The 22,354-nt window shown below is 40.1% G+C and overlaps 1 protein-coding gene across 2 annotated transcripts; it reads right to left on the reverse strand.

The window, feature by feature from the left end:
• Window positions 1–6,665: 6,665 nt before the first annotated feature.
• On the reverse strand, window positions 6,666–15,771 carry LOC309804757 (protocadherin beta-3-like). 2 transcript variants are annotated; one of them, XM_082622315.1, is made up of 2 exons: window positions 14,852–15,771; window positions 6,666–9,408 (listed from the first exon to the last, which is right to left on the reverse strand). In XM_082622315.1, the coding sequence occupies exons 1-2, from the start codon at window positions 15,024–15,026 to the stop codon at window positions 7,226–7,228; spliced, it is 2,358 nt and encodes a 785-aa protein (XP_082478441.1). In that variant the 5' UTR covers window positions 15,027–15,771; the 3' UTR covers window positions 6,666–7,225. The 2 variants fall into 2 exon arrangements, with proteins under 2 accessions (XP_082478441.1, XP_082478440.1); XM_082622314.1 differs by having other exon boundaries at window positions 6,666–9,132; window positions 14,555–15,771.
• Window positions 15,772–22,354: the final 6,583 nt, after the last annotated feature.

Consider the following 22,354-nt stretch of genomic DNA (forward strand, 5'->3'; position numbering starts at 1 on the left):
AAAAATCATTTTAAAGGAATTTGAATACAAGAAGTCCTAAAGTTCAAATGCGAAACACATACTTTGAAGTTTTGAGTAGTCTCACTTGTTTAAAAAAAAATGAGAGAATGTTCTTTTAAACTTCATGATAACTTGAGGGATGTTTTGTTCTTAACTTGGAGGGGGAAAGTACAGAGGGATATTAAGCGATAATTGTTGAAAGGAGAGATGAATTGGTGAAATATGTATTAGATTTTAAATATTATTTTTAGTTACTGAAATCACACTTCAAATAGTATTATTTCAAAATATTAAGCAGCGTTGATAATTGGTAATTATAAATGGTTTGTAGATTTTACTAGAAATTCTTATAAAAGGAATTATCTTTTGGAATTTTCTACTAAATAGATATATTAGATTCATCAGCCGGCCATTCAAATGAAATAACTGTAAAGCAAACAATACTTGTCACCGGTAAAAGCAAACTAAAATTTAATATCTTTTAACCTTTTAATATCTTATAGCTAAACTGAAGCTATTTTTTTAAAAAATCACACTAATTGAAATGCAAATTTAGAAAGGAGATATTTGAATAATTAGAGTGTTTGGCCTTAGAAATTTGTGATGAGATCCAATATAATTTCTAATAATTCCTTGTATTACATACTAAATTAAAAATAGTATTTGTATGTTTAATGTATCAAAATATTCAAATATTTATTGTTGCTATTTTTCAAGATTGTTTTGGCTACTTGCATTTCCAAGTGAATTTTACCTTCAATTTGCTAATTTCTGCAAAAAAAAAAAAAAAAAGCAAGCCTGCTGGGATTTTGATAGGGATTCAGTTGAATCTGTAAACCAATGTTAAATCTTCCAAAACATGAACAATTTTTCAGTTGAATCTGTAAACCAATGTTAAATCTTCCAAAACATGAACAATTTTCCATTTACTTAGGTTTTCTTTCATTTCTTTCACTGATGTTTTATAGTGTTTGGCATACAAGTCTTGCACTTATTAAATTTATTCCTAAGTATTGTATTATTCTTATTCTTATTCTTATTCTTCTTATTTTTTTTTTTGCGGTACGCGGGCCTCTCACTGTTGTGGCCTCTCCTGTTGTGGAGCACAGACTCCGGACGCGCAGACTCAGCGGCCGTGGCTCACGGGCCCAGCCGCTCCGCGGCATGTGGGATCTTCCCAGACTGGGGCACGAACCCGTGTCCCCTGCATCAGCAGGCGGACTCTCAACCACTGCGCCACCAGGGAAGCCCCCAGTATTATTTTTGATGCTATTGTAAATGGAATGTTTTCTTTATTTCATTTTTGCATTGTCCAATGCTAGTATATAGAAATAGTATTGATTTTTGTATACTGGTCTTGTATCCTTTGCTGAATTCATTTATTAAGTTTAGTAGTTTTTTGATGGATTCCTTAGGATTTTTATATGCACAGTCATGTCACCTGCAGAGATAGTTTTACTTCGTTTCCAGTTTGAATTATTTTATTTCTTTTCCTTGTCTAATTGCTCTGGCTAGAATTTCCAGTACAATGTTAATTAGGAACAGTGAGAGGGAACATCCTTGTTTTGTTTCTGATCTTAGGGAGAAAGCTTTCAGTCTTTCACCATTAAGTGTGAAGTTAGCTGTGGGCTTTTATAGTTGCCTTTTATCAAGTTGAGGATATTCCCTATTATTCTCAGTTTCATGAGTGTTTTTATTATGAAAAGGTGTTGTATTTTGTACGATGCTTTTCCTGCATTTATTGAAATGGTTGTATGGTTTTCCTCTTCTGTTAATATGGTATATTGCATTGATTGATTTTCATATGTTAAATCAACCTTGTATTTCTGGGACAAATCCCACTTGGTCATGTTGTATAATCCTTTTCACATGTTGCTGGAGTCAGTTTGCTAATATTTTGTTGAGGATTTTTTGTACCTATATTCACAAGAGATATTGGTATTTAATTTCCTTTCCTTGTGTTATCTTTGGTTCTGGCAGCAGGGTAATACTGGCCTCATAAAATGAATTGGGAAGTGGTCCCTGCTCCCTTTTTTTAAAAAACAAGTTTGTGAAATATTGGTGTTTTTTAAAAAAATATTTATTTATTTATTTGGCTGCACCTGGTCTTAGTTGCAGCACTCGAGATCTTCGTTGCCACATGCAGGATCTTCATTGCAGCATGCAGTATCTTTAGTTGCGGCATGCAGGATCTTTAGTTGCGGCACGTGGAATCTTTAGTTGCGGCATGCGGGATCTTTAGTTGCGGCATGCGGGATCTAGTTCCCTGACCAGGGATCAAACCTGGGCCCCTTGTATTGGGAGCATGGAGCCTTAGCCACTGGAGCACCAAAGAAGTCCTTGGTGTTAATTCTTTAAATGTTCAGTACAATTCACCAGTGAAGCCATCTAGTCCTGGGCTTTTCCTTGTAGAAAGTTTTCTGACTACTGATTAAGTCTTGTTGAATAGGGTGAAACATTCAGGATGAAGAAATCCATTTCCCCAGAGATAAATATAAGGGGAAAAAATCCTCAAAAGACAATATTTAGAGAAGACAATTTTAATTTTTGATAAACTTCTAATTTTTCTAGAAGTTGAGTTTCTCATCAAAGTCTTTCCTCATGGACAGCCCATATTAGTTAGACACTATTGACTTCAAAAATCTGAACCCATTTGTCTCTGATATTCCAGTCAGAAACCTCTCATATTAGTAGTTCTGGAACTAAGTCTTAGTGATGTTGACATCCCCAGAATGCTCAGAAGGTGGCCTTATGAGCAGCAGTCCACTGAAGGCTCCTTGTTCATCCTCCACATTTGAGCATCACTGAATAGGAGCAGAGAGAATTGAAAGAGGAAGATGGCTAAATAAAATTAGTGATAAAGAGGATAGAGCATGTGTTGGCTTGAGTAAACTTCTGTGGGTGGTTCAAGGAACAGAAGGTAGGGCTGGGATAGGTCCTCGAACAGGTATAGCATAATTATGCCAAATAGAAGGTGGCTTCTAGTTGTCTTTAATAACAGCACAAGCTTGTGCCTGGCTGTATCTATCTCTTATGAGCTTAGATATGCTTCAGTGCTCTATACTTCCAGGTTGTGGGTCCATGTGCTAATAAACATTAAGTACTTTGAGGCTTTGAATCATTGATAAAATAGTCATGAGTTCTAGCTCATCACCATCCAGGATACCACCTTGTTCTACCTGGTACCAACTCAGTACACAATATAGGATTGCTTAGCAGTGGATTTTCTTTGTCATCCAGCATGTTGGGTGTGTCATCCAGGACCACCATATGCAGCACTGTCATGCATATTAATCAAGACCATGTTTTTTCCCTGTAGGTAATTCTTATGTATCAATTACTTCAGTTACAACTCATTTTCCTCAAAATCAGCTTTATTCTAAGATTAAATCAGCTTGTTTACTCTAAAGATTGAAAAGTAAATGATGTCTTCATTAGCTCTCATGTCTATAGCCTTATCAGACATCATGACAGCCAAGAAGCAGAGGGTGGCAGTCCCTAAGATTTTGCTTCATAGAGCAAATGCAGAGCAGTGCCACCCAAGGGAGACTGGGGCCCAGCTCAAACACATCATTAGGTGTTGGTCCAGAACTTCTACTTGTGTGTGGCAAAGTTGAGCTAAGCTTCTTAATTAAGGCTTGGATTTGTAGAGCCTGAGGCTGTAACCACTTTGAGACTCCTTCCTCCCTTTGCAAGACTACCAAAACCAGTAATGCTATGAGGGAAACCTCCAATAGAACACGAGTTCTCGATAAAATATCACCAACTAACAAGACTAACAGTGTGAAAAACAGACTCAACAAATAAAAGATGTATACAGAAGAAACAGAGATTGGAACAATATGGAAAGAACTTAAAAGTAAAAGATATTTAATTTCCTCCAACAAAAAAGAAGGAAATGGCAATTGTTAAAAAAAAAAAAAGAACAAATTGTTGTGAAAACCTGCCAAGTGGAAATTTTGGGGAAAAAAAGCCCACAAAAAACTATAGTTAATTTAAAAAAATTCAGTATATTGGGTGAATCTCAGGTTTGGACCTAGCAAATATCAGAACATCAAGAATAAAGAAAAAATCTTAGAGTTAAGAAGTTTACAGATAAAAGAATGAGAACTAGGCTGATATACTTTTCATCAACAGTCTTCAATACTAAAAGAGGGAGAAGGAAAATCAGTTTACATTTTTTTAATATAAATAAATTTATTTATTTATTTATTTTGCTGCGTTGGGTCTTCGTTGCTGTGCACGGGCTTTTGCTAGTTGCGGTGCATGGGCTTCTCATTGAAGTGGCTTCTCTTGTTGCAGAGCGTGGGCTCTAGGCATGTGGGCTTCAGTAGTTGTGGCTTGTGGGCTCTAGATTGCAGGCTCAGTAGTTGTGGTTCACGAGCTTAGTTGCTCCGCAGCATGTGGGATCTTCTCAGACTAGGGCTCGAACCCGTGTCCCCTGCATTGGCAGGCGGATTCTTAACTGCTGCACCAACAGGGAAGTCCCTAGTTTACATTTTAAAATCTATGATCAACCAAGCTATTGGCTAAGAACATGAGGATTAGACATAGAAATAACTGAATTATGCCTAATAGGTTGCCAGCTTTAAAACATGTAACAATCTACTCTAAGAAGCAAAATAGAGTAGTGGGATATATTTTTTAAAACTGTCATTTTTTAAAGTCCCCATTTGCAAGGAAGCCATATTTAAGGATTAAGGAAGATTTATTAAAAGTGTGGTAAGTTAGTTCACTAGTTTTAATGAGTGATATTTGAACATAGTTTAGTCTTTTAACAACTCTACATAAAAGTTTAAAGTTCATTTTCATCTCTTTGCCTTTCAGTGTTAAAAACTAGATTAGAATATTAGTAAGAGATCAATCTGGAAATAATTCACAGTAATGAATTTGTCCATCCTTTAGAAGAAGAACTACTGGGAAATTATTATGAATGTAGAAAGTATCACTTTTACCTAGTGCTGGACTTTCAGTTGGGGGAATTCCAAAAAGTGGCAAAGACAGTTAGTACTATACATATGGTGCCCTCTCTGTCATGCATGTAATAAAATATCCAGGTAAAGAAGTTTCTGAAAGTTGTCTTCAAATAAAAGGGTAAAAGGTTTCCAATAGACAAGAAATAAAAGCAACTTGGAACCAAGAGTACGGTATAATTTTTTCCTATCTTCAAATTTAGTCCATATGATCTTTTCTGGCTTTACTAAATTCTGATCACTTCTCAACAATATGTGAATTCAGTGCATCTATCAACTAAGATATTAAGTATCTGTTCTTCTTATGTCTGGGTCTAAATAACTCCCCGGTTATATAGCGCCTCCAATTTGAGTCCAAAATCATATACCATATTGGCCAAAAAAAGAACTGGCCTCCATATTTTCTGTAGTTGAAAATTTCCCTGGTTCTGACACGAGCTGGAACTAAGCCAGCCAAATACAGAGAAGTCTTGATCAGAATTCTTTGCCTTTTCTCTGATCTTCATGAAAATTCAGCTAAGTTTGAAAAGTAGAAAAAAAAATCTGACCAAAGAGCCAGATTCAATTATCTCTATAAAGTACTTAATGAGTGAAAGGAAATACTGTCTTTCCCTTGATTACTAAGGATTCATGTATTTGAGTCTCATGCATAAAATAACACCATTTTAATATGATTATAACTTTATGTGTGATTGAAGACATGTCAGTATTATTTTTTTTTGTTTTTTGGGTTTTTTTTTTTACAGTCATTAGGGGTTTTAAATTTTTGAGCTGTAATTGACATGTAACACTATATTAGTTTCAGGTGTGACAATGATTTGATATTTGTGCATATTGCAAATGATGACATAAGTCTAGTTAACATCTAGTTAACGACATTCTTTTTCTCTTTTGAGAATTTTCAAAATCTTTGAGAAACTTCAGTTCTCTTTCTTCTAGTCATGAGTATTCAATTCCTGGAAAGTTCTATGCCTCTGGATGAGAAAATGCCTATGAGGAGAAATTTTATTTTTTCCTAATCAGATTTTTAAATTGGGGACTAAATATTTTTACTTTAAAATAAGGTTTTTTTCTGTTTCATTCAAAATAGACATAAAAATCGATGTTTGGTTGCTTCAAGAGTTTATTCTTAGTTGTAGTTAATTTAGACTTTCACAGTGATATTGCTCTCTCCCCTTTAGAACTTCCCATTCTTATAATCTTCTTTTAATTACTCTATAGGAGGTAGAATGCTGATGTGGTTGGGCAGTGTTTATCCCAGAAGGACCATACATAATCCTAAGTCATGTCAGGTTGAAATGTGAAGGAGGAAACTAAGAGAGGAAACAAAGAAAATATTTCCTTCATATATCACCATATAAATGCCAAGTAGATATTAATTTTTTAAAGTAGGATTGGATGGGACACCACTTTTGCTATAAAGCATTTAGAGAACATATATACATGTACTTTCTTGAAATTTTTTAAAAATGGCCCTCAGGTTGATAATACTTACATCTCAGAAGTTAAAAAACAAATTGTCATTCCACCAGATGTTTATTAAATAATGTTTTCATGCCAAATGGAAAAAGCACGATCAGTTGTTCAAAATGCCTACGTTTAATTTTTTTTCTCAGTCATCCATCATAAATACATTTTAGGCAAATCTAAGAGTAATCTGACCTATTAACCTACATTTTTTGTCCATTTTTAGCCAATATAAGCATATACAGTGTTGAAATATTAATTGCAAATGTCAAAACAAAATGAATTATATATGTAAGTTTTATTTGAGTACTAAGCCTCTACAGGATGATACACCTTAAAATGGTACATATTAAAACATTTTTATTTATCCACTTCATTAACCACAGACAAAGCTGCTTTAGGAGTATTATAAAGAATATTACCTGACTATATTCAATAGGGTAAATTACAATATTGGTGGTTCAGAACTCTCTACATTGCTTTGGATATAGAATTTGAAATGACTACCTTAAATAAACCTATTTGAAATCATCATTAAAAGATAATGCATTTATTTTTACTCACCTATTAGAAAAAGAAAGAGGCATTAATACTGGATTGAAAAGGTAGGAAGCAGACGAAAAAAGAACATGCAGGGTTAACTAGATAGAAAGTAAAATCAATATATAAACAAAATACTATATCACCTCAAGAGCCTTGACTTAAAAGAAAGCATTCATAGCCAGACAACTTTTTGATTCTTCTGTTAATGAAACCTACGCTATTCTTGCAATTGCCTTTTTGCGCTAGTCCTGCCCAGTGTCTTGAACCAGACCACTAGGGAGAATTGGCTTCAAGAATTTAAACTCATTTAACCCGGAGCCTCCCGTCAGACACACCTCATACTGGTAGCTCTGGGACAGGGTCCCTGTGCCGCTGACGTCCACCAGATGGCCCGGAAAGGGGCCCTCGGGCACGGAGCAGCGGCCCACCGAGGCCGCCCCGCCCCTCCTGCACAGCCGCACTGTGACGAACACCAGCACCGAGAAGAGGAAAAGCGACGACACCGACGCCAAGGCGACCACCAGGTAGACGGTGAGCGGGGCGGCCGGGGCCGCGTCCGCCGCTTCCGCTTCCGGGGCCGGCAGGTAGGGCTGCGAGAAGCCGTCCACCAGCAGCAGGTGCAGCGTGACGCTGGCCGAGAGCGGCGGCTCCCCGTTGTCCTTGACCAGCACCACCAGCCTGTGCTTGGCCGCGTCGCGCTCGCTCAGCAGTCGGGCCGTGCGCACCTCGCCGTTGTGCGCCCACACGCCGAAGAGCCCGGGCTCCGTGGCCCTGAGCAGCTGGTACGACAGCCAGGCGTTCTGGCCCGAGTCGCCGTCCACCGCCACCACCTTGGTCACCAGGTAGCCCGCCTCGGCCGCCCTGGGCACCAGCTCGGTGCAGGGCGCCGAGGCGTTCTGCAGCGGGTACAGCACGAAGGGCGCGTTGTCGTTGTCGTCCGCCACGAGCACGCGCACCAGCGCCTGGCTGCTGAGCGCGGGCGAGCCGCGGTCGGCGGCGCCCACGCGGAACTCGAACGCTCGTAGGGCCTCGTAGTCCAGGGACCTCAGGGCGAACAGGTGGCCGTTGTCCGGGTTGATGGACACCAGGGAGGCCAGGGGCACGTGCGGGTCGAGGGGCGGCAGCAGCGAGTAGGTGACCTGGGCGTTGGCGCCCGCGTCTCTGTCTGTGGCGCGGACGGTGCCGATGTGCAGGGCGGGGCTGTTGTTCTCGCGGACGGTCAGGGTGTAGGAGGTCTGGGTGAAGGCGGGGGCGTTGTCGTTGACGTCGGACACCAGCACGGTTATGTTGTGCTCGGTTTTCAGCCTGGGGGTTCCCATGTCAGTGACGGTGATGGTGATGTTGTACTCGGCTCTGATCTCTCTGTCCAGCTCTCCTTCTGACACTAAGGTATAAAAATTCTCTACAGATGGTTTCAGGATGAAGGGGAGATCATTCTCGATGGAACACACCATTTTCCCATTGTCTCCAGAGTCTAGGTCAGAAACACTGAAAACAGCCACCACAGTCTCTGGCGAGTTCTCTGGGATAGGGCTGGTAATTGAGGACAAGGTAAGTTCTGGTGGGTTGTCGTTCACATCAACCACCTGAACTATCACTGTTGATTTTCCTGAAAGGCCTCCACCATCCTTGGCTTCTATGTCCACTTCGTAAGTATGGATCGCCTCAAAATTCAAATATTTGATTAGTCGGATATCACCAGTAACTGGATTTAGTTGAAAAGTTTTTCTAATTTCTTCAGAAACATGAAAAAATGCATATGATATTGTCCCCAAATTTCCTGTATCTAAGTCAGAAGCTGAAACAGTGACAATAAGAGAGTTAACGGGGCTGTTCTCTAGAACTTGAACCTCATAGAGGGACTGTGTAAATTCTGGGGTGTTGTCGTTTATGTCTAAGACCAGGATGTGAACCTGGACGGTCCCAGACCTCCGTGGAGTCCCGCCATCCAGCGCAGTGAGCATTAACCTAAGCTCTGGCTGCTCCTCACGATCCAGTGCTTTGTCTAGTACTAGTTCTGGGTACTTCCTTCCATCCCTACGACTGCGTGTGAGAACGTGGAAATGGGAATTAGGAGTGATCGTGTAGTTTTGGAGACTGTTTCTTCCCACATCCAAGTCTTCAGCATTTCCCAAAGGAATGATTGTTCCTGGTGGAGTGTTTTCTAGGATTTTCAGCTGCATTTCATTTTCAGAGAATGCCGGAGAATGGTCATTTACGTCTATGACCTGGAGCTCATTTGTAATAAACTGCAAGGGGTTTTGCAGTAATATCTGAAAATGCAGTATGCATGGCTCTGCGGAGCCGCATAGCTCCTCCCGGTCCAATTTTTCTTGCAGGAGCAAATCACCGGTCTGATGGTTGAGCTGAAAATACTGTCTGTTCCCTTTAGACACAACTTGGGCCCCCCTCGCGGCCAGTTTCCCTACACTCAGCCCCAGATCCTTTGCTAGATTGGAGATGAAAAACCCCCTCTCTTTTTCCTCAGCCACAGAGTAGCGTCTCGACTGGGACCCAGCCAGAGACCCACCCAGAAAAACAAAGAGAAACAGGACTTGCCTTTGTCTAAGAAAGCGCTCTCCTCCGGCCTCCATTGCATTTTCTGCCATGTTCTTCCGAGAAATATTGTCAAGCTAGCCTCCAACAGCACTGGGGAACACAGTCTTTTGCCTCCTAACCTTTGAAGAAAACCTAGCGAATAATCCTTACCAGAGTCTCAGATTTGCTTGCTTAAAAATCTGCCCCGGCTCCCAACCCCTAGTTTACGGCACTGAATCGGTGTGTTACAGAGTATACACAGTGCCTGAGGTTTAATTCTCCTTCTTAGTCAACAGCGCCACCGTGCGTTCGCTCACAGCTTCAAAATCTTGGAGAAGGTGATGTTTGCTGGGCTTTTTGTTTTGATTTTTTTAATCGCTTATTCCCTTTTATCAAACCGAGTTGATGCTACTGTAGGAATTTCTTCTGTTATATGGGTTAAATAAACACAATCTAGGGAGAAGAAATGCGCTCTTATCTAAAAGAAGTGACGGTCCCTGGTAGAGTCCCATTTCCATGATTTTGCGGAAGTGGACACCTGCTAGAGCTACTCACCCCACCTCCTGTAATTATTACAGAAAAAGTTTTACAAGATTTTGCTCTAAGTGATGAAGCTTTGCTTTCCTACTAGTGTTTTTCTTTATTTTCCAAATTTTGTAAAATGCACACGAGTTGCATTTATAGTCAGAAAAATGCTATAAAAAGACAACCTCAAGCAAGGTGATAAAAAATTATAATAGATCTTGTCAGGGGATATATCCAGAGACCACGAATGCCTAATTCCTTCCACATTTTCGCACTCACTCAAGGAACACAGAGCTTTCTCCTCCTCCTATTTCACAGTAATTCTATGATTACTGGTTTCATCTGTATTAACTCTTTAATCTGCATAACTGTATTTCACCTGTGGAAACCGACATTTATTGCGTTTGTAGAAGTTAGATGTATTGTGGTAATAAGACAGACTATGTCTATATATCTTATAGAGTTTCCCATCTAATGGGGTGAACAGAATTTAAACAGATGTTTAAACAGTACTATACAGGAAATGTATAATGAGTGCACTGGAAGTATACAATATGGAGACCTAACTTAATGGGGGGGGATTCAGAAAGTTTCCCAAAGATGTCCCATTTAATCTGGAATATGAAGGATGAGAAGTCTGCCAGGCTAAAACTAAAATGGGAAGATTCCATATGTAAGAAATGCAAAGGCCCGGGGACAGTAAAGATAATGAAGGTAGGACAGTGTACCCAAAATTTAGTGTCTCAAGAGTAAGTGGAGGGCTTCCCTGGTGGCACAGTGGTTAAGAAGCCACCTACCAATGCAGGAGACACGGGTTTGAGCCCTGGTCTGGAAGATCCCACATGGCGAGGACTAACTAAGCCCGTGCGCCCTAGAGCCCGTGCTCTGCAGCAAGAGAAGCCACCACAATGAGAAGCCCGTGCACCACAATGAAGAGCAGCCCCAGCTCGTGGCAACTAGAGAAAGCTGGTGTGCAGCAACGAAGACTCAACACAGCCAAAAATGAATAAATAAATAGACTTATTTTTTAAAAAAAGAAACATAAATATCACCTATTAAAAAAAAAGTAAGTGGGAAGAGAAGGCTGGACAGGGAGGCAGGGGCCAAATAATAGGTGGCTGGATTTTGTTCTAAGAGTGAAAGGAAGCTATTGTAAGGTTTTGGGCAGAGCAGTGAAACAGCACAAATATCATGTGTTCAATATAGCTTCTTCACAATTATAAGTAATGTTATATGAAGGACCATTTATTAAATTTACTCTTAATATTAGTGATAAAAATAACAAAATTACACTTCTTATCCTTATGTTATCTTATTTGGACATAACTGCAAGCTATTTAAATAGCTGTTATCATTAAATCGGAGAGCATTTAATTCCAGCAAAATTTGTCCTGTGAGTATTTTAATGTATTTGAGTGTCAGTATATCACAGATGAAATAAAGACATTTCTTTCCTTCAATCAGTCATTTAAAATTTTTATGAAGAACCTAGTCTTGCAGTCATTGTTCTAATCGTGCAATAAATAGAGAGCTACTGAGAAACATAATTCAAGCGCTAAAAAGGAAACAAAAAAGCATTGAAAAGCCTAGGAAACTGAAAGGGGAAAAATGGAAGTAGTGAAAAAAATAGAATGAGCAAACCAAGATAAATATTTTTTCCATGGGCTTATTTCCAATTGAATCATAAATGCTCCAGATATTTTTTAAAATGCAATGCCAAATTACATATGAAGTTTCTAAAATTTGGTCATGGACAAAACATGTACTCTCTCAGATCTTTTGGATTTTAATGAAGTACTCAAAGAATAGATGGTTTTAAATAATTAAGACAGATTTTTAAATGGAGGAATTGAAACAATCAGAGGTTTAAAATTTTTTAATAAAAAGCATGAATAACTAGCATGTCTGAAAATGACTGGACATTGCTATTTATTTAACTACATTTTAGAATATTGGTAGTTGATTTATTGAAGACTTTTAATGTGAATGATTTGTAGAATCCAACAGTCAAGGTTTTCACAATCTCTAAAGAATCATAATTATCAGGTATGAACATTTTAAGGAAGTATATATTTAGAAAAGTGTGAGAGGGTGCTTTGTTATTCATGAATGTACCTATGTTAATGGTTTTAGCCAATGTGAGTTCACAGGAAGAAAGTTTAAACTAGCCTAAGAGAATACTCTATACAAACACAAATATTCTGGGTAGGAAAAAAGAATAACCCTATGTACTTATTGCAAACTTTCAAAAATGTAGGAATGCAAAAATTACCTAGGGACTGTGGGAGGTGAATTTTGAAAAACAGTGTTCTAAAAATGAACGACTTCAGAAAATACAAAATATACTTTCACACATTAAATCGAATTAAGTTACAGTGATATTAACAGTAAGAAAAGAAAGAAAATTTGCATTCATTATACCACAGAGCAGCACATCTAGAAACACCAGTAACATGCACTGAATTGGAATAAGATAGTTATATTTCAAATACAAAGAAAACAACTCCAATGGGCAAGGCAGTAAAAAAGGACTTTCCACAATTTAACTGAGACTAGGCATCATAGACCCTTATTAAAATTTAACTGAATTCAAAACTATTCCTGAAACTATTAGTGAGGGTTTGCCTCACTAACCCTCTCCTCATCTTGAGTTAGGAAGTTTGGGATAATCGGCTTGAGGAACTTGAAAGTCCCCGAGCCTCCTGTCAGACACACCTCGTACTGGTAGCTGTGGGACAGGGTCCCCGTGCCGCTGACGTCCACCGGGTGGCCCGGAAAGTGGCCCTCGGGCACCGAGCAGCGACCCACCGAGGCCGCCCCGGCCAACCTGCACAGCCGCACCGCGACGAACACCAGCACCGAGAAGAGGAAGAGCGACGACACCGACGCCAAGGCGACCACCAGGTAGACGGTGAGCGGGGCGGCCGGGGCCGCGTCCTCCGCTTCCGCTTCCGGGGCCGGCAGGTAGGGCTGCGAGAAGCCGCCCACCAGCAGCACGTGCAGCGTGACGCTGGCCGACAGCGGCGGCTCGCCGTTGTCCTTGACCAGCACCACCAGCCTGTGCTTGGCCGCGTCGCGCTCGCTCAGCAGTCGGGCCGTGCGCACCTCGCCGTTGTGCGCCCACACGCCGAAGAGCCCGGGCTCCGTGGCCTTGAGCAGCTGGTACGACAGCCAGGCGTTCTGGCCCGAGTCGCCGTCCACCGCCACCACCTTGGTCACCAGGTAGCCCGCCTCGGCCGCCCTGGGCACCAGCTCGGTGCAGGGCGCCGAGGCGTTCTGCAGCGGGTACAGCACGAAGGGCGCGTTGTCGTTGTCGTCCGCCACGAGCACGCGCACCAGCGCCTGGCTGCTGAGCGCGGGCGAGCCGCGGTCGGCGGCGCCCACGCGGAACTCGAACGCTCTTAGGGCCTCGTAGTCCAGGGACCTCAGGGCGAACAGGTGGCCGTTGTCCGGGTTGATGGACACCAGGGAAGCCAGGGGCACGTGCGGGTCGAGGGGCGGCAGCAGCGAGTAGGTGACCTGGGCGTTGGCGCCCGCGTCTCTGTCTGTGGCGCGGACGGTGCCGATGTGCAGGGCGGGGCTGTTGTTCTCGCGGACGGTCAGGGTGTAGGAGGTCTGGGTGAAGGCGGGGGCGTTGTCGTTGACGTCGGACACCAGCACGGTTATGTTGTGCTCGGTTTTCAGTCTCGGTGTCCCCATATCTGTGACGGTGATGGTGATGTTATATTCGGATCTTGTTTCTCGGTCCAGGGGTGTGTTTGTGACTAAGCTGTAAAAATTCTCAACAGAGGGTTTAAGAATGAAAGGAAGATCATCTTGGATGGAGCAAACCATCCTTCCATTGTCTCCTGAGTCAGGATCTGAAATGCTGAATACAGCAATTACGGTCTGCTGCAAGTTTTCTGGGATCTCACTGACAAGCGTTGACATGGTGAGTTCCGGTGGGTTGTCATTCAAATCCATCACTTGGACAAACACCACACAACTGCCAGAAAGGCCCCCACCATCTGTCGCCTGAATATTTAATGTATAAGTCTGAATAGATTCAAAATCCAGTTCCTGTGTTAAAAGGAGTTCTCCCGATTTTGCATTTATTCCAAATGTTTTCCGAGTATCCTCAGATGCTTGGGAAAGTACATAAGATATTTCTCCATAGGTTCCAATATCTAAATCTCTGGCAGAGACAATGGCAACCTGGGATCCAATGGGGCTGTTTTCTAGGACATGCACCTCATAATGCAGCTTTGCAAACTCGGGGGCATTATCATTGATGTCTAAGACTTCAATGCGGATTAGGGCGGTCCCAGACCTGGGTGGAATCCCGCCATCCAGCGCTGTGAGGGTTAATCTGATCTCAGGCTGTTCCTCTCTATCCAGTGCTTTGTCCAGCACCAGCTGTGGTAATATTGTGCCGTCGGAACTGTCTTGTAATTTAAGGTGGAAGTGGGAATTGGGGCTGACTGCGTAACTTTGGAGACTGTTGCTTCCTACATCTAAGTCCTGGGCACGCTCTATTAGGAAAGTAGTTCCAGGAGTGATACTTTCTGAAATTTTCAATATTATTTCTTTGTCTAGGAAAACTGGAGAATGATCATTTATGTCCCTAATCCGTAGCTCGGCCTGGAAAAACTTCAAGGGATTTTCCAGTAACATCTGGAAAGGTAGTACACAGGGCTCAGTAGGGCCACATAGTTCCTCCCGGTCCAGTTTCTCATTTAACAACAAATCCCCCGTCTGCCTATCAAAATGCAAACGCATTTTTTTCTCTTTGGAAACGACCCGGGGGGCCCGAGCAGCTAGATCATCTACCTCCAACCCCAAGTCTTTCAACAGATTGGCCACAAAGGAGCCGCTGTCCATTTCCTCGGCCACTGAATAACGCCTAGGCTCAGAACCAGCCTGAGCTATGCCCAGCAAAACAAAGAATGTCAAGACTTGCCTTTGTTTCAGAAAGCATTTCTTCCTCTCTCCTGCCTCCATCGCTCTCTCGTCTCCCAGCAAACTTGACCCAGCTCGGATTCACGTTGTCGCTGATCTATATCCCAGTATCACTCAGACACTGGGATAAGTGGAGATGCCTAGGGCCCTGATTTCCCGGAGCAACTGCCTTAGAAAGCCTCCTTTTCCTGCTTGCTTCTTTAGCAGAGCATCTGGCTAGAGGAGCGCAGACTGGTAGCTTTCTTCCTTCTACTTCTAGTGCTGCAGCGCCACCCTGCGTCCTTTCCGAGTGTTTATTTTTTCCAAAACATTAAGGAAATCCCAGTTCTTTCTTTCAGACTGATGGCAATCTAAATGGAATATTTTCAAGTAGTGTCTCTCAATGTACCGAAGTAACAATAATTCCATATTAACTAAAATCCAGTCCCTAATAACTTTTTAAAATTATCCTTCCATTATCCTCCCCCAGTTTTCTTCAACTTAAATAAGAATTCATATTCACTCTTGAATTCCTTTTACAAATGCACTTATTTTCTTAACCACTTGACTTAAGGAATGTCTTAGAAAATTTGTTTTTAAACCAAGTTTCATGATTGTATTGGTGTTACATCTATTTATTCTAGAACAGTCCCCTGTATTTTATTGATATTGAATTTTTTGAAGTGTCCAGATCAGTTGTCTTATAGGTAAACAAAAGATAAAAATAGCTAAGGCATTGGTACTTGTTGACTATAAATTAACAATTAGCTATGCTTCAGAAGAAAAGAAAACACTACTGAAGATAGAGCAATAAAACAACTATAGCATTATTCAGAAAGGGGGTGTTTCCTCTACTTTTTACCCAGAGCCCAAAAAGCAAGAATGCCAAGGGTGATAGCTGTCTCCACATACTATCTTGTTTTTAGCTTCAAGGAACCTAATTTAATTGGAGATAAGGTGATGTTAAAGAGATGTATCTCCCGTCTCTCTGTCTTGCATTAGGTTGGCAGAATATGGGGATTTTTTTTTTTTTTACATTCAATGGAAAGAAAATTCTGGAAGGAAGGACCAAGGCATTTTCTCTTTATTCCAGAGTTCTGAGATAATCCTTAAAGAGGTGAAGTCTTCTTCTGGAAGTGCTGTAGGATGAGCAGGTAAGTGTCAACATCACCAATTTTATGGAATTGTCATCCAGCATCTTTTACATGAAGAAAGGTATTTCTGAAACTATTTCCTATGTAAATTGCCTGAATGTTTGCCACGTAGCCATGAAGTTGCCTGGTAATTTTCTTGCAGTGGATGTTTATAATGCACAGATAATGAGTGGTATTTAAAATGTGTGGTGAGTATGCACCAGAGATTGGAGAATTCAGTGAGACTGGAAAATTCAGTGAGCCTGGAGAATTCTGTGCACAGCTCCTTAATATACTGAGATTAAATCTTTAGCAGCCTTTGACAACCAGGTTGCTGAAGAGCATGCATCTCAAAGGTTGTCACTGATTGTCATGAACTGGACCTTAGGAGGTCTGAGACTAGTGTTGATACCTACCATTCTCTTCTGTAAGAGTTAAACTTACCATAGGTTGTTCTTCATCCAGTGATTTTCCCCCAAGAATGGGCAAATTACTTACCCCACTATTGCATCGCATAGTATTGTGAAATTAAACTCCCTGTGTGGTTTCCAATGGTGGAAAATTCAACCAAATTTCATGCACATTCTGAAACATTCACAAGAATTTTTCAAAGGGGCAACATCTCAGATTCATAGATTTTTCTCAGAAAACAAAAAAGTTTACAGGTAATACTTGGAAATGTATCGTTTCTATAGGTCTGGCTTTCTATTCGGGAGGAAAGGCTCTTCTGTGGGTGTATCTCAAATATTCTTTGATCTCTTAATAGTTTAGATCCACCCACAGAAGAGCCTTTACTCACGAATCTTTGGTCAGTTTGGAAACCACCTTGCTTAGGTCTGTCTGCCCGCCGCTACGCAGACACTCCCCTTTCCGCTGCGAGGCCAAATGTCCAGGAACCGGCTATAAAAAGCAGCCTTCCTTTTCCTGGACTGCTTACGCTACTCCCAGGAAGAAAAGGAAAACTCACCACTTGCTTTTTTCTGCTAGATTTTCTCTCAGTTTCCAGCATAGCCTCTTTGACTGCGTTTTCTTTAATGAAAGAAGCCTTCGGAAGTCTTCCAGTAGGGATAACATCAACATATATCTAGTTCCCATTTGTTTGAAGAAAGGTCTAAAATCTCAGCTTGCTGCTGACGTTTTCCAAGGCGCGTCAACCCCCAACCCCTCTCAGTTTTGTCTTTTCTAAAATGGAGTCTGTGACAAGCGCCTGGCTCCACCTCCATTTTTAGCTTGCAGCGCCGCCAGGCGTCTGAACTGAAAACCTGGTTTGTACAGCGCTTTCCCTCAGAAGCTGTCCCCCGCCAAAAAAAAAAAAAAAAAAAAAAAAAAATCTGTTCGTGTCACGTGATCTAGTGGCACAATTCTTATCTCCTGATAGTTTAAATTACTTCTCCGACTTTTGGTTTAGCTAATTAAAACTTTTAATTAGTATACGGCTTTATTATCAGTCAGCTGTACAATTTCTTTTGAGAGTAACTTGAATTTGATTTCTTCCATTTTAGACAGGCCAGTCGTTTGGCTGTACATTCACTGAGTTTTTAAATTCATCGGCAGGTGTTTATTACACACAGATTAATTTCAGGCACTGTGAAAGGCATTAGGGATATAAAATGGAATAAAGCCTGGTACTTACACCCCAAGAGGTTACAGCCTAGAAGTAAAGTAAAGCGATAATTACTGTAGTGAGTAATAAGTGCTAAGACAGAGATTTGCACAGGTACTCTGAAGTACTCAAAAGGAATATTTAAGTAAGAACAGAAATGGGGTATCAGGAAAGATTCTCAGAGGAGGTGAGGTTTGAGCTAAGTTGAATTTTATGGTACCAACTTAAAAAGAAACCCATTGAAATAGTTTTCTACTGCAGATAAAGTAGATAAAGTATTTCTGATTTTACAGGAAAGAAGATTTACTCAAATGATGGGAACATCATGGCTTATTTGGGATACAGTCTTTTACTCAGTCAACATCACAGAGTTCTGTATGATGTGTTGTGGGGTGACAACTAACTAAAAGACTAGGGCTGGGCCCTTTTTTCCTATTTGAATTTGCTCATCTATCTAATACTCAACTTAAATGAGAGTCCCAAGCATGAGTATGTGCGTGTATGAGTGGCTTGTTATGTTAACAATATCTTTAGGAGATATTTTTGAGTGGTGATTAAGAGCACAGACTTTTATGTCAGGAAGACTCATATTCAAGTACTGGCTCTGCTACATCGTATATGTTAAGTTAGGAAAATTCTTTACTCTCTCCAGACTTCAGTTTCCTCATCTGAAGAAAAAAAAAAAAACGGATGTAAGGATGGTATCTACTTCATGAATTTGTAAGAATTAAGTGAAACAATGCTTATGAAATAGTCAGCCTAGTGCTTGGAACATCATAGTGTTTCATAAGTGCTATTTTAAGTGGTGATACAATGAAAACAAGGAACTTATCTACATAGTTCTGTTTACTCCTACCAACAAATGTAAGTCTAAATAACTCCCTTGTGTACTGTTGGTGGGAATGTAAATTGGTGCAGCCACTATGGAAAAGAGTATGGAGGTTCCTCAAAAAATTAAAAATAGAACTATCATATGATCTAGCAATTCCACTTATGGGTATATATCTGAAGGAAATGAAATCACTATCTCGAAGAAATATTTGCACCCCTATGCTCATTGTAGTATTATTCACAATAGCCAAGACATGGAAAAAACCTAAGTGTCCATCCATAGATGGATAAAGAAAATGTGGTGTGTGTATATATACATGGTAATTATGTCAGAAAAAGGATATGTTAACTGACCTTACTGTGGTAAACATCTTGCAGCAGAAAGGGGAATATTAGAGTAGTGGCAAGAGGACAGACTCAAGCAGGGTGGTTTACAAAGAGACCAAAGAATATCTTAGATCCACCCACAGAAGAGCCTTTGGTTCCAAAGGGAAGGCAGATGTATAGAAGCACTACATTTCCAAGTATTACTTGTAGACTTCCTTTCTGTATTCTGAGAAAAATCTATGAATCTGAGATGTTCTCCCTTTGAAAAATTCTTCTAGAGTACCAGAATGTACATGAGGAAGTGCATGAGATTTGCGTGAATATTCCATCATTGCAAACTACGCAATCAGTTCAATTTCCGTTTTGTTGTTGTAATTATGGTGACAACATTGAGCTCTCCTCTCATAGCAACTTTCCATTATTGAAGTATAGTTGATTTACACTATCATGTTAGTTTCAGTTGTACAGCAAAGTGATCCAGATATAGATATATGTACATAAATATATATTCTTTTTCAGATTCATTTTCATTATAGGTTATTACAAGATATTGAATATAGCTCCCTGTGCTATATAGTAAATCCTTGTTGTTTATCTGTTTTATATATAATATTGTATATCTGTTAATCCAAACTCCTATTTTATCTCCTCCCCCTTCCCCTGGAGTAACCATAATTTTGTTTTCTGTCTGTGAGTCTTTCTAATTTGTAAACAAGTTTATTTGTATTATTTCTTATATTCCATATATAAGCGATACCAGATAATATTTGCCTTTCTTGGTCTGACTTATTTCACTTTCTATGATAATCTCTAAGTCCATCCATGTTGCTGCAAATGGCATTATTTCATTCTTTTACACGGCTGAGTATCATTCTTTTTGTATATGTACCCCACATCTTCTTTATCCATTCATCTGTTGATGGACATTTCCATTGTTTCCATGTTTTGGCTATCGTGAATAGTGCTGCTATGAACATAGGGGTGCATGTATCTCTTTGAATTATAGTTTTGTCTGGATTATGGCCAGGAGTGGGATTGCTGGATCATATGGTACTCTATTTGTAGTTTTTATAGGAATCTCCATGCTGTTCTCCATAGTGGCTGCATCAATTTACATTCCTACGAACAGTGTAGGAGGGTTGCCTTTTCTCCACACTGTCTCCAGCATTTGTTATTTTTAATGATGGCCATTCTGACCGATGTGAGGAGGTACCTTATTATAGTTTTGATTTGCATTTCTCTAATAATTAGTGATGTTGAGCATCTTTTCATGTGTCTGTTGGGCATCTGGATGTCTTCTTTGGAGAAATGTCTATTTGGGCCTTCTGCCCATTTTTTGATTGGGTTGTTTGTTTTTGTTTGTATGTTTGTTTTTTGGTATTAAGTTATATGAGCTGTTTGGATATTTTAGAAATTAAGCCCTTGTTGGTCGCATTGTTTGTAAATATTTTCTCCCATGCTATAGGTTGTCTTTTTGTTTTGTTGATGGTTTACTTTGCTGTGCAAAAGCTAATAAGGTTGATTAGGTCCCATTTGTTTAATTTTGCTTCTATTTCTTTTGCCTTGGGAGACTAATCTAAGAAAATATTGCTATAATTTATATCAGAATCATTTACCTATGTTCTCTTCTAGGAATTTTATGGTGTCGTGTCTTATTTAAGTCTTTAAGCCATTTTGAGTTTATTTTTGTGTATGGTGGGAGGGAGTACTCTAACTTCATTAATTTACATGTGGCTGTCCAGAGTTCCCAACACCACTTGAGAAGAGATTGTCTTTTCTCCACTGTATATTCTTCTCTCCTTCATCAAAGATTAACCGACTGTCAGTATGTGGATTTATTTCTGGGCTGCTTATTCTTTCCCATTGATCTGTATGTCTATTTTTGTGTCTATATCATACTGTGTTTTTTCAATAACATTTTTTAAATTTTGGATTGCACATGGGCAAGGGCAAGTGGTCTGGTGTGTGTTTGTTTGTGTGTGTGAGTGTGTGTGTGTGTGTTTTCCACTCATTTTTTTCAGAGCTTGGGACTGCTAAGGTCTTTTCTTTTGTTAAGGCCATGCTGTGCGGCATAGGGGATCTTAGTTCCCTGACCAGGGATCGAACCTATGCCCCCTATATTGGGAGCACAGAATATTAAACAATGAATTGCAAGGGAAGTCCCCACACTGCGTTTTTTTGTAATTTATTTTATTGAAGCATAGTTGAGTTATGATGTTGTGATGATTTCTGATGTAGAGCAGAGTGATTCAGTTTTACATATATACAGATACTTTTTCATATTCATTTCCATTACTGTTTATCATAGGATATTGTGTATAGTTAAATGTGCTATACAGTAGTACCTCCTTCTTAATCCATTCTCTGTATAATAGTGGGCATCTGCTAATCCCAAACTCACAATCCATCCCTCTCCTTCTTGGCAACCACAGGTCTGTTCTCTATGACTCTGAGTCTGTTTCTGTTTGCAGATGAGTTCATTTTTGTCATATTTCAGATTCCACATCTAAGTGATACCATATGGTATTTTTTTCTTTTTGACTTCCTTCACTTAGCATTGGGAAGTGGTACTGGGAAGATGTTTTACGTAAGATTTTATGGAAAAAATGCGAACGACCTTTTTGGCCAAGCCAAAGGATACTCTCTTGATCCATCCATGTTGCTGCAAATAGCATTATTTCATTCTCTTTTATGGCTCAGCAATACTCCATTGTATACATTTACCACATCTTGATCCATTCATCTGTCAATAGACATTTAGATTGTTCCCATGTCTTGGCTTGTGAATACTGCTGCTGTGAACATAGGGGTGCATGTGTATCTCTGAATGATAGTTTCATCTGGATATATGCCAAGGAATAAGATTGCTGGATCATAATGTAGCTCTTTTTGTACTTTTAGTAGGACCCTGCTTACTGTTTACCCAAGTGGCTACAACCATTTACATTCACACCAATAGTGTAGGAGGGTTCCCTTTACTCAAACCCTCTCCAGCATTTGTTCTTTGTAGGCTTTGTAGTGATGGCCAATCTGGCTGGCGTGAGATGGTACCACTTTGTAGTTTTCATTTGCATTTCTCTAATAATCAGCAATGCTGAGCATTTTTCATGTGTCCATTGGCCATCTGGATGTCTTCTTTGAATAAATCTCTATTTAAGTCCTCTGCCCATTTTTGGATTGGTTGTTTGGTTTGTTTGTTGGTTTGTATTGAGTGGTATGAGCTGCTTGTATATTTTAGAAGTTAAACCCTTGTCAGTGGTAGAGTTTGAAAACATTTTCTTTCATTCTGTAGGTTTTTTGTTTTGTTTTTTTGATGCTTTCCTTTGCTGTGGAAGAGCTTATAAGGTTGATTAGTCCCGTTTGTTTATTTTTGCTTTTAATTCTTTCTTGTTGGCCAGCTGATCTAAAACAACATTGCTAGGACTTTTGTCAGAGCATGTTTCGCCTATGATTTCTTCTAGGTGTTTTATGGTGTCATGTGTTTATATTTAAGTCTT

Source organism: Mesoplodon mirus (assembly GCF_964341445.2).
Source record: "Mesoplodon mirus genome assembly, chromosome: 5".
NCBI lineage: Eukaryota > Metazoa > Chordata > Mammalia > Artiodactyla > Ziphiidae > Mesoplodon > Mesoplodon mirus.